The 18,440-nt window shown below is 44.9% G+C and overlaps 2 protein-coding genes across 4 annotated transcripts in view; both read right to left on the reverse strand.

Moving 5' to 3' along the window:
• LOC119450598 (DNA damage-regulated autophagy modulator protein 1) overlaps positions 1–18,440 on the reverse strand; it is a 391,336-nt gene that overhangs the window by 116,222 nt on the left and 256,674 nt on the right. The gene's annotated exons all lie outside the window — the stretch shown is intronic.
• Positions 1,328–17,514, reverse strand: LOC119450599 (DNA damage-regulated autophagy modulator protein 1). Of its 3 annotated transcripts, none has more exons than XM_049666006.1 (7): positions 16,993–17,151; positions 16,094–16,406; positions 14,383–14,450; positions 10,829–11,004; positions 8,794–8,971; positions 7,362–7,423; positions 1,328–1,940 (listed from the first exon to the last, which is right to left on the reverse strand). In XM_049666006.1, the coding sequence occupies exons 2-7, from the start codon at positions 16,270–16,272 to the stop codon at positions 1,791–1,793; spliced, it is 813 nt and encodes a 270-aa protein (XP_049521963.1). In that variant the 5' UTR covers positions 16,273–16,406; positions 16,993–17,151; the 3' UTR covers positions 1,328–1,790. The 3 variants fall into 3 exon arrangements, with proteins under 3 accessions (XP_049521963.1, XP_037570035.1, XP_049521962.1); XM_037714107.2 differs by lacking the exon at positions 16,993–17,151 and adding an exon at positions 17,390–17,514 and having other exon boundaries at positions 1,473–1,940; positions 7,362–7,426; XM_049666005.1 differs by having other exon boundaries at positions 1,473–1,940; positions 7,362–7,426; positions 16,993–17,150.

The following is an 18,440-nucleotide window of genomic DNA, read 5'->3' on the forward strand; positions in this document are numbered from 1 at the left end:
TGGAGAGAGAGAGAGAGAGAGAAACAACTTTATTTAAGTAAAGATCGTGCTTGGTTACTGTGGGTGGAGCCCCTCTTCCAGGGCCCCACTGGCTATTGCGGCGCGCCGGGCCTGGTCGAGGGTCGCCAATTGGCTTCCCAAGTCCAGTTCGGAGAGTCGCGCCTCCCACGACCAATTGCCAAGTGTATCGTTAAGTAGCGGCGAGACGGCGTCTGCCGGACTCTGCGTGCATTGGTAAGTGATTTGTTCTAGTGTCGGGGTAGAGTCGCACCATGGACATCTGTCGCTGTGTTTCTTAGGAAATATTATGTGCAGTCTATGTAAGTGTGGGTAGGTGTTTGTCTGTATTCGGCGCCAGTCCCTCGCCTGTCGCCTGTTGAGCTTGGGGTGAGGTGGAGCTTTGGTTCGTCTTCCTAGTCGTTGTGCCTCAAGTATGTCTCTCGGTGTGCTGCCGGGTGTCGGAGAGGCATCCGTTCGAGCGGTATGTATCGCAGCTCGGCCTGTTATACCTCGAGCCAGACGATCCGCCCGATCGTTGCCTTCCACTCCGGTGTGCGCGGGACACCAGTTTATCCCGTGGTCCATTTGGAGGCTTGGTCCTAGTATGCGAAGGACCACGGCCGGTAGAACTCCCCGAATTAAGAGCCGGCAGGCGTCTTGCGAGTCTGTGAGTATATAAGCCGACTGGCTCTTGGCCACAGCGTCTCGGTTGGCTCGGAACCCTTGGAGTGTTAGCCAGTGCCACCACTCACGGCCAAGGTAGTGGATGTAAAACATCTTATCTACCACAGGCGTCACGCAGTACCTGAACATTTTAGGTGAAGGCAAGTGGCCAATAAACGCACACATACTACCCGAAGGCATCAAGGCTACCAGATTTGAGGCCCTCGCTACGTAATGAACGAGAAGAAAGGAAACCGAAGCGCCCGATTTTTATTAGTCAGATAATGGCAAGCCAACAAAAAATGACACGAAAGATAGCATAGGGAAATTATTTGTAGTTATTATTTGAAATAAAAAAGTGTCTTCTCTTAAAATTGTCGTTAGTGACACTGAGCGTCATTGTGGATTTTTCCATAGGTGTATCTTGTTTCCTAGTATACACAATACTTCGTGTTCTGCATCGAAAATACACATACTGATACACGTCGTGATGAATGCATCATGATACCTAGATAGCCAAAGGGTATCTTAAAATAGTATCAAAGATACATGTACATTCGATACTGCGCAGCCTTTTATCTGTAATAAGGGCTTCCTAACCTAGTGTCAATTTTAGAACTAAAAAAACGTTTGGGTAATTTCCACTCATGGATTCATGTATTTGTTTTTATTGATTGGGCACTCAGAGCTCACACGAGAGGTGTTGGACATGTAACGTGGTGACCTGACTGCAGTTCATCTTGGACGATTTTATTTCTTCTCCAATGAGATCGCATAGATCGTTCTAGTTATTCTCTATGACTCCCCCCGCTTTAATTTATGGGACGCAAACACATATATGAAGAAACAAGTTTTTTTTCTAAGCCACAACAACACACTCCAGAGACACACTTCAATATGCTGAGTATTTATTTGCGTAAACAAGCACACATGGGTTGTTTAAAATATTGCGATGCCAGTAGCAGTTTGCCTCGAAAATAAAATAAAATAAATTCACAAGGTAGAATAGATTCTCCACACTCATACGGCCAATAGTCAAGACAGGCTTTGACGAGTCACCCTGCAGCCCCTCATGAAACGCTTGCAAGACAAGTCCTGAGGGACATGCATATGGCGCCTGTATTGTCCTATTCCTTCTTCGCGCGCACTCCGCTGATGTTTATGTCAAGCACAAATGTCGCCTTGCGGAAGTCCGGGATGTATGTCAGCACGTAGGACTGGAAGATGAACGCCATCGCCCACTCGGCTGAAACCGCCCACAGCATTCCTTGCGGGTACTGGAAAGAAAACAGAGACATTTCGTTTACTGCTGCGTCGGATGTCAGTCGTGAAGCACGCAATCACTTACGAGTAATCAATTTGGCGGACATTTCTACAATAAATTTCACAGAGCAAAAAAAAAAAGAAGAAAAAAAAAGAAACAGGAATTCATGGCGAGAGAACACTTCGAAACGAATTCTATTACGTCATGCACATGTCCTGCGCTTGCGAATCCTTATTTTCTGTTTCTTTCTGCTGCATGTTATTCTTTGTTTGCCAATTTATGTACGAAAGGAAGGTAACTAACAGTGTTGACGCACCCTCAGTATCTCCAAACCTGCAAAGTACTTTTGACATTACAGTTTTATCGATCTGGCCATGCTGTAAAAAAAGAAAAAAAAAGTCACGTGACTGCACAAGGTGAGCATTACACCTTCAGAAGCGCACTGTTAAAGAAAGCATTACCTGTAAGCAAACAATAGAGAGCAACATGAGAAAGAACAGATAGTTCAGTTTTTAAGAACAATTACTCGTGCGTGTGCATACGAACCTGACTTGTTAACTATCTAAAGAGTAGCATTTCTTTTGATCATTTAGAATCTTATTGAACATAAATAACGCTCAAAAACAATATCAAGAGACAGGAAGAGAGCGGTGTGGATTAGAGAGCAAACGGGGATAGCCGATACTCCAATTGACATTAAGAGAAAAAAAATGGAGCTGGGCAGACCACGTAATGCGTAGGATGGATAACCGGTGGACCATTAGAGTTACAGAATGGATACCAAGAGAAGGGAAGCGCAGTCGAGAGAGAGAGAAATAGAAGAGAGAAAAGGCAGGGAGGTTAGCCAGACGCACGTCCTGTTTGCTACCCTGTACTGGGGAAGGGGGTATAGGGATGAAAAGAGAGAGAAAGGAGATACAGAGAGCACTGTTGCGCGCACACTTGAAGCTTCGCACCGAGTCTGCACACGGTCGACAAGACCTGTCGACTTCAGGTGCTGCAACAACGCTCTCGTGACTTTCTGTGCTATTGACGCATACGACCATGGTCCTCAGGATCTTCATTTCCGAAAATGGTCTAGTGTCGAGCCGGTTCAAAAAAGCGCAGTCGAGGACGGCAGAAAACTAGGTGGGGTGATGAAGTTGGGAAATTTACAGGCGCAAGTTCGAATCAGCTAGCGCAAGACAGGTGTAATTGGATATCGCAGGGAGAGCCTTCGTCCTGCAGTCGACATAGATATAGGCTGATGATGATGAATATCAACATGGCAGACATGTCTGTTGAGCAACAAAGGCCTTGTGAAAGCGATTTGAGTGTTCTGCGTCCTATTTCTCGATGCAGTAGTTTATATCTGCGCTGATGGCACAGAACTTCGACGTAGTATTGGGGTGGTAAGAAAGGAACACAAATCTACACGCAAGAATGCGGCAAGCAAAGTATTCGGTAATCATATTTACTCGTATAAGCGAAGTTTCGATCGAGTGGAGAAAATCTGCTTACTGAACAGGTGGAGCTTGCCTTTCATATACTTCCGCCGCGATTTCTCCTTTCGAGCTCTGCTTATGAAATGCGGTGAAGTATATGAAAACACGTGACTCTTATTTCCCGCTCCTGGAATATGTCATCGTCTTATAATCGAAGAAAATACAATTTCGCGGAACTCTATTCAGATCCCACACTCTATTCTCTATTCCATTTTTCTACAAAAAGAAGGCATTGCCAATGCGAAATTATATTTCTTTAGTTCGTAGACTTAGCGTACGTTTCATTGGTGAGACGACAAAGTAAATAACGTCGCCGGTTTGTGAAAACTCACGTTAATATAGGTGACTGAGGTGTTGGCAACCAGCCATCTCGCTGCGCAATATGAGCAAAAAAAGAATGTTTTCTGAACATCGCTGTCAGCCCGTATTGCAAATCATTGACAAAATAGAAATCCAATAGGAAACAACAGCTGTTCGCGTGAAGAGTCAGCCAAGATAAAATAAAAATAAAGAAAAAAGAGATAAGGAAATAAGAACTACCAAGTTTTGCATCGCGTATCGCACGTGTTATGACGGGCTTTTATCTGCTTGTTTGTTATGTGTAGCAAAACACGTTAGTAAGTTGATTTCCGTCGAATAGCGCTGATCCTGTCGTTTATCTTGTCCACGTCTTTCTGTTGTGTCTGCGTCATACCCCAGTGCTGCGCATGCGCAGTGCGTTCCCGTGTGTAGCATAGCACAGGCTATGCTGCACTTTCGTTCTTTTTTTTTTCGCGTTTTGTAAATGCATCATGATCGTTTATTTGCGTTAATATACAGCTGGCCGCCTTGGGTACATCAATACATCAATGCCGTCACAAGCACCACGCACGTACGGCCAATTGAGCTTTTCTTTCCTTGACAACATCAATGATGCCAGCCTACAGGAGCATTACCGGGGCCAATAAGTGCGCGCTGCGATACGCTATGGTTAAAGCTTGCTGGGTCGTCTCTATTTAGGCTTCAGTCGAAGGAAACCAATTCACTTGACGACTGTGACGCAATAATCTCGCTGCAAACGAGCGCATCTTCCTTGTTCGATGCCTTATCCCCGCTTCGCCCCCCCCCCCCCCTAAAAAGAAGAAAAGAAAAAGAAAACCTTTTCTACAACCTCAGTTCGCCCGTGATGGGGGAGCATGATATGAATCCACTGATGTCGGAATTTTCCGCGCGTACCTTTAAAAGGTCGTAACTGCATCGAAATGAGCTCTTGCTACACTTGCGACAGCACGTTCACACGGAGGCAGAGGGAAAAGCGAGCACACATAGGAAACCCGATCCCGTTGTCAAAAAAAGTTTAACAAGTTGGCTGCTTTGAAAGTGGAAATAATTACGAGTTTCGGTGCGCAGTGACTACAACAATTTACAGTAGAGTCCCGATACGAATTTCTCGGTATCTCTTAACATTTGTGTGAAATCGTATGATCCGTAAAAAAAAGATGCCTACACTTCTCAAGTGAAAGTAAGATGTCATTGTTTATCATAGTAGCTGTTTTCAATTGAAGCCGTCATTGATGACCTTCTAGACCTTTCTTCTTTCAAAGTAGGAGAGCCGACCGTTCTGAAATGCGTTAGACACGGCATTCATTTTTTACCAATGTAACACGCCGCAGAATGCTTGTGAAGTGCGAAGGTCTTGGTTACGACCATGGAAGACAAAGTTGTCATTCGCCAACTTCGCAGCCGTACGCCACAGCGATCTTTCTTTGACCGTGAGAGCTTACCACGAATCATAAATTCGTATCATACACCGCGGTCCTCGAGATTGCTCGAGTCACCTAGAAACAGAGCCCATTAAATACGTAATTTATTCTGGCGCAAAGTTTTTGTTTTTTAATTTCGTCACGCCTTAATTAGGATAAGCCACGTGATCGCATCATAGAGATTTCACTGTAATCGCACAGCAGAACGAAAATTGGGTCAGTTGTTAACGGTTCACCGTGATGGGCGGCACTGTGGAATGAGCAGTATAGCGAGCAAGGACGTAGAAAAAAAAAGGAAAAAAATCATGTTCTCTTGATCATTTTCTTATTTGTCCTACTCTTTCGCTTGGCCGCTATAATGAGCCTTAGTTCTGCTCGCGCTCAACAGCTACTGTTGCCATACCTTTATGATCGGCCTTCACATAACGAGCGTTTCTTCAACGACTGTATCAGTCCATTCAAATGATTTTAGATAAATTTACAATTTTTATTAACGAAGTTTCGTAGCTGTGTCAGATATTCCAATTTGCGATAATTGCCAGTACATTTGATAAATAACATTTTACTAATTAGAATTTTCACTAATTTTTCATTTTTCAGTTTCGAGAAATAAGTACTAAAAATCTACATGCAAATACATTCGCTTCAAATGCAGTTTCTTTCCCGCCACCCTCATCCATCTTTGTGCTCGTTATTCTGCTCCTTTTGCCCATCTTTACGTTTACAGCGCACAGGGTAGCTGGCTAGAAAAAGGCACCTCAGGTAGTAGTCTCTGCCGAACAAAGTTCCCCAGAAAGAAGAACAAAGTTCCGCACGCACTCATTCCACAAACAGAGGCAGCATACACAAGTTAAAGCTTATTCTCACTTGGACATGCCGGTCTATAGAGAGCGAGCGAAGTTCCCATCCCCGACGGTCGATTCAGCGGAAGACACCGCAGCCAAGCCGATCACACCGAGGCCGGTTTCGGTCAATCGTCGCTGGCCTATCCGAACGCGTGCGGGCGCCGTGTTTGAATACGTCATGACTTCAGACACGTAGCCACGATAAACAAAGACAAAAGAGAGGGAGAAAGGTGTGTCCTCGTCTCTCTCTCTCACTCCCTGTTTTTGGCCTCGTTTATCGTGTGCTACATACGTGAAGTCAAGATGTACCAACTCGCCCAAACCGCTTCACTTTTGAATATGTCACTTCGACTATATGCCAATACGTCGCAACACACAGCCTATAGATGTCCGCTACACGTACACTCATTTCTCTCTGAAAAAGGGCCGACGGAAGAGTCACTCGCCATCTTGCTCAAGCGACAGCCACACATGTAGGAGAGAGAGACAGAGAGAGATTAAAATGAATAGGGAAAGGTGGGGAGGTTAAGCAAGGACGTGCCCGGTTGGCTACCCTACACTCGGGAGGGGATAAGGGAAAGAATAGATAAGAGAAAAGAAAAATAATAGTCAGTCATTCGCAGAGTCAGTCGCAGAGGAATCTCCGCCTGTCACAGGCGTATGCGCGGCTGCATGGTGATTGCATGGAGAGAGATTCATAAAAGGATCGCCCTTCAACCAACGACGTCCTCGGAAGCCAACAACGATTGTTTTTAATCTATAAGGCAATAAAAAAACAGTCGTGTATCATTGTTACACTTCCAACAGTCACAGTAAACCTATACTGGTTCTGAAGTTTGCTTTTGCAACATGTTTTGCGGTTTACGTTAAATTGGACGCTCGGTGTACATTTATTTTTCCTATTTTATCAGGGAGCTCAGTTTGAGGTAAATAAACAAATAACTGTCGTGCAGATCGACAAGCCTTAACTTAATCTCCACAAAAAAACACATTTTCTCCAGTGATATCTCTTTTTCCCGATGGCAGTTCCTTTAAAGGAAAGACAGAAAACTATATCTCGACGAATAAATGTAGGAGCCAATATAACGTATTTCCATGAGGTTAGACCTTAATGTTGCAGAATTTACGAGCATAAATCTTTCTGAGTGAGTGTTTTTATTCGGCGTCATGCTAGCCTTGCATGCACACCTTTTCCCGAGTTGCAATCGAATCAATTATCTTTTGTCGCTTCTCTTTGAACTGTAAATCCCGATCTCGTGCAAAGTGCAGTCCTGGATAAATATCTCAAGGCACTCAGGCCGTTAGCTACGGTCAGTCATCAGAATGTAGCGAGAACAGCGAAAAATATACAGAGGCGCCTTACCACTTTTCCTCGGCCACTTGGCGGTGTCATGAGGCTCATGTCAAACAACAGCCAGTTGAGACCTGCTGCGGCGTTGTCGAATGTCAAGGAACCCTTCGAAAAAAATTTGGCAATTGGATACGCATCTCAAGGAGATAAATTTTTCATCGATATAGCTGATCAGCATAAAAGCAAGCGAAAAGTGCTTTTCAGAGAGCAAGAGGTAGAGATGGCATATACATTTAGTATTAGGGGCGATGACAGTGCTGCTGCTCTTGTGTTGAAGCTTACGTGGAATTTCTCCGGTCTTCAGGACAGAGTTATGACTTGTGAAAAAGCTTGTAAAAGACTAGGCGCTCCTGTTCTTTTTTTTTAACTGTGTTCGTTTACTAACACCAACAAAAATTGCTTGAGTTATACACAGAGAATTGCTTTCTTCTTTCATTATTTAGGTAGCAACAGTTGAAGTATGCGGTAGAAAGGTTTCGAAATTTTGGACCCAAATTTTGCAAGGACACTTAGTTACGAAAGCATGCAAAAAATGTTAACAGCTTATTTATGCGTTTTAATTAGTTTGCATAATAATCTATCAGAGAGCCAATCCCCGCAAAAACATGAGTGGCCACCCAAAACTTATTGAATATCAGCTCTTGCCTTCAGAACGTAACACGATTTTGATGGAAAATATCCTCATTTATTAAACAATCCTTACAATTGTTTCGTAAGCTTACGAATCACACCGAGTACACTTCTTCTGAATTGCCAAGAATAAGCTTAGAAGAGAACGAGAATTCAATAGCTTAAGTGGAAAGCTGTATTTGCTGGATTCTGGTTAAATTTCTATGCTTGGACATTTTATGCGTAGCTATAGTTCTTACAAGAACGGTATATTTTAGGCGCTAGCAGGGTAACTCCATAATACTTCATCAATAATCGCCGGCTGAAGCGGTACTGTGACAATATCAGGTCACCACAGCTGTTAAACATGGCCTTACGCAATATCGCAGATGTTCATCGCTGGAATTTTCTATTCTTATTGTTCAGAGCACACCTTTATTGTTTGCACGATGTGTAATTACTCCATTTCTAGGATTCTGGCTGATTATTATTATTATAGCGTACATGTTTATTGCTTTCACTTACTGTTCACGCCTTCATTTTTATCTGTCATTAAATTTAGCATATGCTGCTATACATGTTTTTAACATATACAGTATGTACAATGCCCAATCTTTTTTTTTTTCGAATTTTATGCCAAATCCTAACGTTGCATCTGTTGTATACTTGCAGTGCGTTATTATCTTTTTACATATGTAGATTTGTGTCGCTTTTTTTTTCTTATGCTTCATAGGACGTCTCTCTGGCAGTCTCGAACTTTGGGGTTCTTTCATGTGGAGTTGCTTTACCGCTTAATATGTCCGAGAAATTGGATAGAATTCCGCGCAAAGGATACTGATAAGCATGGCGGCGATGCCGACTAGGGATAGCAGAACCCTGCTGTAGAACACTGGCGACGTCTTCCAGCGTGGATCCGTCAGGTACTGGAGGTAGATATGCAGCACCGTAGTTGCGTATCCGACGCCGAATATCATGATGGCACCGATCACGTGTGGTACGAACATGGGCCAGTACTGCGTAGGCACGTAATGAAAGTAATGAGAGATGGAAAGTGAGGTGCACATAAAAAACAGACCACTGAGAAAAGAGCAAAGAATGAAGGAAGGAGAACACGTGGTAATCATTCTCTCGTGTTATTCATGCTTCATTGACAGAAGTACAAAGCCGCGAAATCATGACCTTAACCTCCATTAGGGAACCATTCACCGGTGTTTAGGTCAAGATCTGAAATGTCTTTTCCAGCAGACACGTTCCGCCCAGTTTAATATCTTAACGAACTGCGTTCTTGAGATATTTAGCACCGAAATAACTAGGTACAGCCTTCATTATTGCAGAATGCCCCGCATCTCCGCAAAAAAACAAAAACAATCTTGTTTTATGTCGGTAGGTCTATGACTATCAATTCCGGCACAGAGCATAGAAGAAGAAAGCGAGGTATCGACCATAAAACGACAATCACAGGCACTTCCTAATAAACTGTTTTATTGCGATAGCAATTATATGGACACTTCAACCGGATTTCTGCCGTCGGCGTCGCCGTCGTCGTCGCCGTCGCCGTCGCCGTGAGGTTCCCTATAGATAAAATCTTCGCCGCGTGCCGTATGCCCGAGCGGAAGCGTGCGGGGACGCGCGCTATCACGGAGAGCGAACGCACTCAATCTCCCACGCGCAAGCAAGGAAGCGGGAAGCCAGCGCCGGAGGGAGCGGGGGGGGGGGGGGGGCGCACTTCCATTCTGCCAACAACCGTGCTCGTCGCTCGCTCGCGCCGTCTCTTACCTCCACACGGCTCTGACCTTTATGCGCCGTGCATTCGCCGCTCAGTTTCCGTTGAAGCGATAGACCGCACGTACCTTCGCCGCTGCGGTGTATCCGCTTGCTGCCAGAGTTTTGACGGTCGTTGGCTGCAGTCATTCAAAGTGATCTATTCATGTTTGTTTGTGCGCGCTCACACCAGTGGTGCTTGTTCATTCAGTTAGTAATAGTCGGGCCACATTTTCCAACGCACGCTACACATGCAACGCTGCCCGGATCGGCAGTGCAGCGCTACAGGTGTGTCCCTTCGCACGCCCTGCCCACGGGAAGCGCTTCTCATCAACACCACCGTTTCACACGCGCCTTCTCGTGGTCATCGAGTCTCTCTTCATGTCGGTCTACTTACGCCGCAGCACACCTGCTTACTTAATCAGCTCATGTTTACTACAATTCATATTGCTACCAAAGCCGCTCACCTTACTTCGTATGACATTGCTGTGTTGCTATCGCATTCATTGCTTCGCCCTTAGGGCAAAACTGTGACATTTTTTTTTGTATTTTCACATTAAAGCAGAATGTATATATGCATTGCAGCCGATATGCAAGGAAAGAGTATCGTAACAAGAAACATAATAAGGAGGAATTTTCAGCAGCAGTTATCTCCTGTTTACTTTAACAACGCAGTGTCAGGTAATGCTCGATAACATGACTAAACCAGAAAAAGCAATCAGCGGCAAAAAAAAAAAGAAGACGTAGCGCATGCGCAAAAAGCTATATGATGCTAGGTGGAGAACAATCTTGAAGCAAGACACATCCCAGCAATCTTTAAAGTTATCGTAATAATTTTGTTGTGATTATTAATTATTGTTGGAACAGTTCTCAAATAACTTCTGATTGTGTCTGTACTTGAGTTTAGAGGTCTGCTGAATGTTTCGTTGTACCGCTCTCGTTTTCGTCGTGAACAAAAAAAAAACAAGGCATATTCGATGACATGCTATAAACATTGCGTAACACAAGGTCTCAGCGAGACTAGAGACACGTAGTGCTTAAAATGCGACCTCAGGTGTTCCCTGCGGCGTTTACCAATAGGCTCAAAGTGCAACCCTCGCCTGCCTCACCCAGGTGCAGTCCTTGCGCAGGTGTCCCGTAGGTGATAACGCTACGATGAATCCTCCGATACAGACGATCACGCCGGCGACGCAGCTCAAGTGATTCACTCGGTCCACGAGAACGTCACGGGCGTGTCGGTTCTGCTGCTGAACCATCAGGTACTTCATGTACATCCCTATCATACCTGAAATGAACCACATCGTGTTGTATTTAGCTTTGACTGTTCACTGCGGACCAGTATAGCGAAGCTGAAGGAATATCTGGAACCCATTTCGAACAGTTTCTCTGCAGTATCTATTTGAGACCATTGGGGAGAACATAGAGAGCGAGGACCACAAGCCGGATAGCATTTAATTTGTAATAACTATTTAACACACCCTTCCCGTCCTCGGTAACAGATAAGACGCTGCTAATATTAAAGGGGGCCTGCAATTACAAAACGCTCATGCTCTCCACGAATTACTGTATGAATATAATCCCAAGTCCCTGAATCGCAAAGGTGTTCATGTGCGTCAGTGGTTGCTAAGACCGGGTCGTCGCGGCCTGTCGGGATAGCCAAGGAGCCGAATACTAAGGCTTTCTTCGTGGATTTTTTTAAGGATCGCGAGATATATAGGACCGTAACTAACGAAGATATGCATATTTAGGAACGAAAATATTCGGTTTATTTTTTCTCTGCCACTGAAGCACTCATTGAAGCAGAGGCCAATACACGCAAGTTTGTCGCTGTTTTTTACTTTGTCTTTTGTGTTTCGCGTCCGTCGCAGACCGCTCGTGCGATTGGGAATAAACGAGGGATTCATGATGGTCCTTGGTACTACATTTCAAGTTTTAGGACAAGGAACGTATTTAGAGATAACCACGAGCTAAAAAAAAAAGAAAATCGAGGACGACGACTTAGTCGTTGTTAGTCACGATTACCAGGAGGCACAAGGGCGAAATTCAATATGAGCAATCTCATTATCAAAGACGATCGTAACTGGGATAAAGGTGTCACGCACGTAATACGACCTCGCCATGTTTAAGCAGTGTTTAATCTGCCTCGTTTTCCTTTTGTTGTTTCTCACGATTACTAATCTAAAATTACGTGCTGGCTATACTCTAACTCAAACCAAACGTGCATATTCCGTTTCAGAAGGCAGCCCCATTCTTAGTTTCGCTCATTCTTTCTTGTCTATTTTTTTCGTTACTCTGCGCCTTCTTTCACTATCTCACCTTTTTCTCTTTGTCCGCGAGTGTCTGTGGTGCTGTTTTCTCGTGAATGATCTATTCTGTCCTAGTAACAGCGTAATCGTATGCGACGCAAACTTGTGAGCTGGGCTTGAGAATTTTCATAAACCGAAGGCCTAATGGCAGTGGCGTACGAATGACCTCAGATGAATGATACGTGCAAGACGTGGCCGCTCGCCGATAAAGAGCGCGATGTTTGCTCTAGATAACGGTGTCCCCTTGAAATGGCTTATCCCCGATTGTGGGAGAGACGGCCGTTAGAAGAGAGGCATCAGTGACGGCGCGCCGAAGAACGCTGCTCTCAAGGTCTTCGGCTTTGCCACCAGAGCAAGGATAAAAAAACCTTGAACTGCTTTTTGCGCAGTGCAGCGGCGACACTTAGCACCATGTGGGTAGTCTTCGATATTTTCTCGCTTTACTACTAAAAGAAAAAAAGAAACAGGCTAGCACACCTACAAGGTAAGTAAATACGCTCGTACATGCAGTCAAAAGATGTCCTTGAAAAGTGCTATTTAGGAACGCTCGAGGATGCTGTCCTTGCACAACATAAAGGCCATTTGTCTGCCTTTTTTCTAGTTATTAAGTTTTTTTTGTCTGCATGCATGCGGCCCTAAACATCCATGTACGTCCTTTCTTTCATACGCGCTTAGGCTAATTAGCATGGAAGGCTTAAGTGAAGCGGTAACGAGAACGTCACCGGCCTTTTCATTCGATGCAAGCATAAACGAATGTTGGACCTTTGCCACATGGGTAAGTCAAACGTCAGCTGGGCAGAAGTAACGTTTGACGAGGGCGCGCCCATTCTACATTGTGGCACTTCGTCATTAACCGGAATCCCGCCGATGTCGTAAACAAGACTCCGCGTATGCGAGGCGATGAATTGTAAGAATGACCGGCTGCCGTAGCTGAGTGACACTACTGAGAGCGAGGTTGTTGGTTCGATCCCGGCCTTGGCGGCCGCATTCTGTTGGAGCAGTATGCAAAAACACTTTTGTACTGTGCATTGGGGTGGGCGTTAAAGAACTGTAGCTGTTCAAAACTATTCCGGAATCCCGCATTACGGCGTGCCACATTAACAGATCTTGGTTTTGGCGCGTAAGATCACGGAAAGAAATTTTTAAGAAAATTTTAAGAATGCAGGTGAATCAAGTGAAATAATTCGCTAGGCTGTGCTAGCCTGGTACGGAACGAACATGAATGAGATGTCGCATGGTATCGGCTATTTGTCGAGTGGTAAGCGAACTCGAGAGATGCCAACATAGGAAAAGGTGCAGGTGTTTATACTTAAGCAGCAGAGAAACGAACACTAAACAGTAATCAAGAGTTCGACGGGACACCTTCTGGTCAGATGAAAGCATTATTAGTAAAACGGGTCTCTGATCATTGTCAAAATCACAGAAACACAAACATCGAACAGGTATGACTTCAACTATTTAATTCCTGCTTCAGGCATGCGTCAGAATTCCACCCATGGCCAAATCACCTTGGTCACACATGTTGTGTTTTCCTGTAGTTATCATTCTACTTATCTTTATTTGTTCAAGCGTTGTCTACAAAACTGCTCGCATGTCAAAGCTGATATGGTAAATGGGCGATAGAAAATTGTTAAATTATTCTGTTGGCGGCATTGCCACAGGCCACCTTCACCTCGCAAGTGTGGGACGGGTGTACAGTAACAGTGGGCATGTCAGCATGCTATGCCACGAAATGTATGAAAAAAAAAGCAAACCAAGAAGGAGAGGACAGAAAAGAAAACGGTGACACAACAAACACTTGAGCTGCTACTGTTACAATATTTAAAGGCAAACCACGAGCTTACACGTCATGTGTATGACAGACCTTGCCAAATTCATCTCTTGTATTCTGAAGCATACTAGATCAACAGCACTCTGGACAAAGTAGGAGTACCAATATGAGTACAATTCTCTGGAGCTACACATGAACTTTTCTTACGTCAGATTCTTTAGTTGCGTTATGGCCTGTGCGCGGCACGCAAGCTTCTGATTTCCTTTCGATTAAACTAATAGCTGTAGGCCCATCGTTTGTCATATCGCCATATTCGTCTCTTTCCTTCTTCTTTTTTCACCAGTTTTCTGGATTTTCTAACACATATTTCCCATTTTTCAGAGACACAAATGTACGTCGTCAACTAATCGGTGTCACGCTGAAATCGAGGGCGTTATGTAGCGTCCTGCTTCTGCCGTAATTTAAAAAGTACGCAATAGTTATTGCAGGCAAAATCGCCATTTAGGTAATCTGCTGCATACATTGCAACATTGAAGCTACGAGCCTGAAAATAAATATAGAATGTCTGCTGTCGAGCATCACTTACCTGTGAATGAAGTTGCTCCTAGGAACAAGCCAAACACTATACTCTGTGGTGGGTCTCCCCCGGCATCACTGTAACGAAATGGTACGTGGAGGCGTTCTGATTCAACTGCTACACAGTTATTCTTCCCCCTGATGGTTTATTTTGATTATCCATTTTGCTATATTCTTCAATGTCTTACGGCGGAAATGTTCATCGCTGAATGAAAACGCACAACGAACAGCTCACTCATTGAAGTGAACTACGTTCTACACTTAAGTGCTGCTAACAAGACTACAGCTGCAAAAATGCAGTTACGTCCCCGCACCGATTGCAACCCATTCAAGACCACGGCAATTGTACGGATGCAATAAAAGCCAGATTCTCCAATCAGCAAACCTTGTTCTTGTCCTGTTATTGCGTTCATTCTTTTTCATCGTATTGTACATAGTAACCACTCGCCTTACGAATGTTTCTAGAAGATCGAAACAATATTTAATAATAATAAAAACTCTTAACTCTATCCCTTCTGAATTGCACGTGTGACCACGCAGGAGTCACACTAACAGCTTTTGTCTCGTATAACTGACTAGCTGTCCAGGTTCCATAATATTTTTATGAGCCAGTTGTTCTGCCGATATAGAAGAAGATGCTGAAGTGTAGAGCGGGCAGGAGGAGGACGAAGTGAGGTCTATCGTCCGTCATCATTTGTTGTTGCTGCCCCACCTTGAGCCTCCTTGCACATAGTGTAAATAAACCCCATTTTTCTGTACATCTCACCGCAACAACATAAAGCTTAGCTGCGCCATCAATAAGTTGGCTGTGCCACCATTTAACTTTTCGGCTGGAAACCTAGATTCACAGTAAGGAAAAAAATTTATCGTGGATGTCGTAGCAAGAGCGCCTTGTCAGATAAATGCACCGTCAGTAAAACCGACCACTAGCGCAAATCGACGTGACACAAATTGACAGCGTGTCCGGAACAGGCCAGGATTGCACAAATAGACGTTTCCGTGTGCGTATACAGATCCCTCTTTCATACTGAGATGGCGATCAGACGACATGGTTATCACTGTCTTGTGGGATACCGCGATGCATGCGCAGTGGCTATGGTATTTTGCTACCGACCACAAGGTCGCTGGTTCGACTGCCGACCGAGGCGGCCGCATTCCGGTAGAGTCAGAATGCAAGAACGCTCGTCGTGTAACGTGCTTTGCGCGCACGTTGAAGAGACCCAGGTTGTGAAAATGTTTCATGAGCTCTTGATACACTATGGCGTCTCTGATAGCCCCTGCTGTGCCTTGGTATGTCAAATCCTATAAGTTATTTAACTTATTTATTCAGACCTCCTCGACTCTGCAAGCTTAGACGCCTTCAGGTAGAACAAGATTTATTGGCCACCTGCCTGCTCCAAAAATTGCCGTACTTCACGACCGCCGCATCCGCCGCCATGGCTGCGAGTGGCGCTGGCTACCACTCCTAAGTCCAGGTTTGCAGTACACATTAACAATTACACCAAAACATTATGGCCAATAATCGTCTCTAAAGCTCAATTGGTAGAGCATCGCAGGCGTTATGCGGATGTTTTGCTTTCCTCTCCCATTGGGGTAATTTATCTTTTCGTCCACTTTTATTTCCCCCTTCTTTATTTCTATACTTCTGTCTAAGGAAAAAAAGCAAGCACAGTTATTTTCCCTCGTACCTTCCTTGGCCTCATATGGTTGTCACTCCTCACCTTATGAACGGTAGAATCGCAGGCGTGTCCCCGAGGTAAACACTGATGGCGTAAGGGACGAACATGGCCAGAAGAGAGCTGACGAAGCCCACTATAGGCACATAGTGGAGATTTCTGAACACGATGTATCTAGCTTCGTCATTGTAGAGGCCATTGGCGTTGCTCACAGGCGCCGGCATTGTTCACGGTTGAAGGCACGACACTGAAGTTGTGAACTGCTTTTTATGATGGGTACTCGTGGGACCTACTTTACTTGGCTGGCACACGTAATCTGTTGGTCATCCTTGTTTGACTGCGACTGAGACGACCCGGCCTACGCAGGAGAGAAAACGCCGGATATGATTTAGCTGTAAGAAAACACTTTAAAACGCAGTGGCCTTTCTTCAAGAATTGATTGCTGTAGTATAGCTGTTCACATAAACGGATATACGGTATGCATTAGCGTTACAGTAACAGGAGTAAACGACGAAGATAAGATATACCGTTCGAGAACCGCAAAGGTCGTCTGATCCAATACGACATTTAAGTGGAGTTTGTTTAAAATAAAGTAAACTTAGGTCAATGTAACTTGCCCGACAAAATATTCTTGCTATATTCTAATTTTACGTTCTGAAAGTGAGTCTTCCGTGAAGGGTATCCACTCAGGCAAACGTTGACAAATGCTTACAGTAGCCACAGCCACGTACGTATCCTTGCATCTTTCATTTACTACACTTGTAAGTTTTAGACTTGTGGAAGAGATAGTTGGCGTTTCACAATCTAGTAAAAATTAAGGAATGTTCTGTGCCATCACGACTGGCAGAAATGTTCAAATTCATAAGGACCATGCGAAAGCAATCCTTGTAAAACTAAAGGCTTTCAAACATATCACCAACAAAGTGTTCGCGCCGCCGGCTTACCGCTGCATTCAAGGGAACTTCAATTATCCAGCAAGCTAGTATTCCTTTGCTAAAGTAGCTCAGGTCACGCAGGATGCGCTCTACATCACGGTCGCATGTTCACTGGCGAGCGGTGTTCGAATGCATTTAAAACGCTCCTCGAAAACTTTTTGTCAGGCTAGTTGGTAGCGCGCACTGTGATCCCCTCGCTGCCTGCTCTGTCTTTTATGTTCTGTGGCAGCCGTTTTCAAAGCCATACGATTGAGCCTCGCGATATCGGTGAAGTAACGTGCTGTAACGTAAGATGAACTAATAGATAAACAGCTCAACTGCGCGGCACTGGCATGCAACTAAGTTCTACGTAACCAATATAAGTTCGGGGCCGTCGGGCAAGCTAACAGCAAGAATAGTCGCTCACCTTTTGCGGGCGCTTCCAGTGCGGTGGCCCACTCTTGCCAAGGCGGCGACAACGATAGTGGCTCCCGTTCGCACCGCGGACGTGATCTAAGTCGACGAGAAGGAGAGAAAAGGAAGAAGGAATCACGTAGACGGGCGAAGGAAAAAAAAAAGGCACTACTAAAGAAAAAAAAATGAAGCAACCGTTTAACGACGGCCTTTGGAGAAGCTGGTACAACGACGATGGAAGAAAAAAAAATGAAGGTAGCGAGGAAAGCGAGACAGAGAGAGAGAGAGAGAGAGAGGTGGAAACGACATTTCACAAGCAGGCGAATGCGATTCCTTCGGCGTCACCACCGGCAAGGTTAGGAAACTCCTTGCCGATCATCCTTGGCCCCACAACACGTGGTCTGGTACGCGCGAACACTGAAACGCGTGCGCTTGTCGTCAAGATCGAGACGGCATCGTGACCCTGCCCAAGGCTACGCGGCCGCGAGCGAAGCAATGTGCTTGTGCCTTCGCTTTGACTCCAGTTGGAGCAGACATTCGACTAAGTTACTACGCCTTTCATTTGAATCGTGTTGATTTTCGCTCACGATCAAGGGACAACATTTGTGTCTGCGGGGAAGTCGCATCGCCTCCAGGAGGCGCGTTGCTCGTGTCGTCGAGACGTTCTGGTCGATGTAGATGTAGAGCCTAGATGTTATTCGATGTCTATTGCTCCGCACGCGAAAGATAATCGACCGTGGGATGTAATAAACGTCGGTGATGATCATCACTGAAGCATATGTTATTCTGAGGCCGGTGGACTCGGCGCGCCTTTGCTTTTATAGCGATAGAGCTATAATGGGCTCACTCCCCTGGTTGTTTCGATGCACGCCGGTGTCTGCCAACATCCTATGCGAGACAATTAGACAGATAGTAAAGAAAAATTCTCATTATGCCACGAGGATTTCAACTTAGGGCCGAGAGAGAGAGAGAGAAAACATTTATTCGGACCATCGAGGTCGTTGATCTTGAGGACGAGTGGGTGGTGTCCTCATTCCAGGACTGCACTTGCCATGACTGCTCGA

Source organism: Dermacentor silvarum, chromosome 4 (assembly GCF_013339745.2).
Source record: "Dermacentor silvarum isolate Dsil-2018 chromosome 4, BIME_Dsil_1.4, whole genome shotgun sequence".
NCBI classification, from domain to species: Eukaryota; Metazoa; Arthropoda; class Arachnida; order Ixodida; family Ixodidae; genus Dermacentor; species Dermacentor silvarum.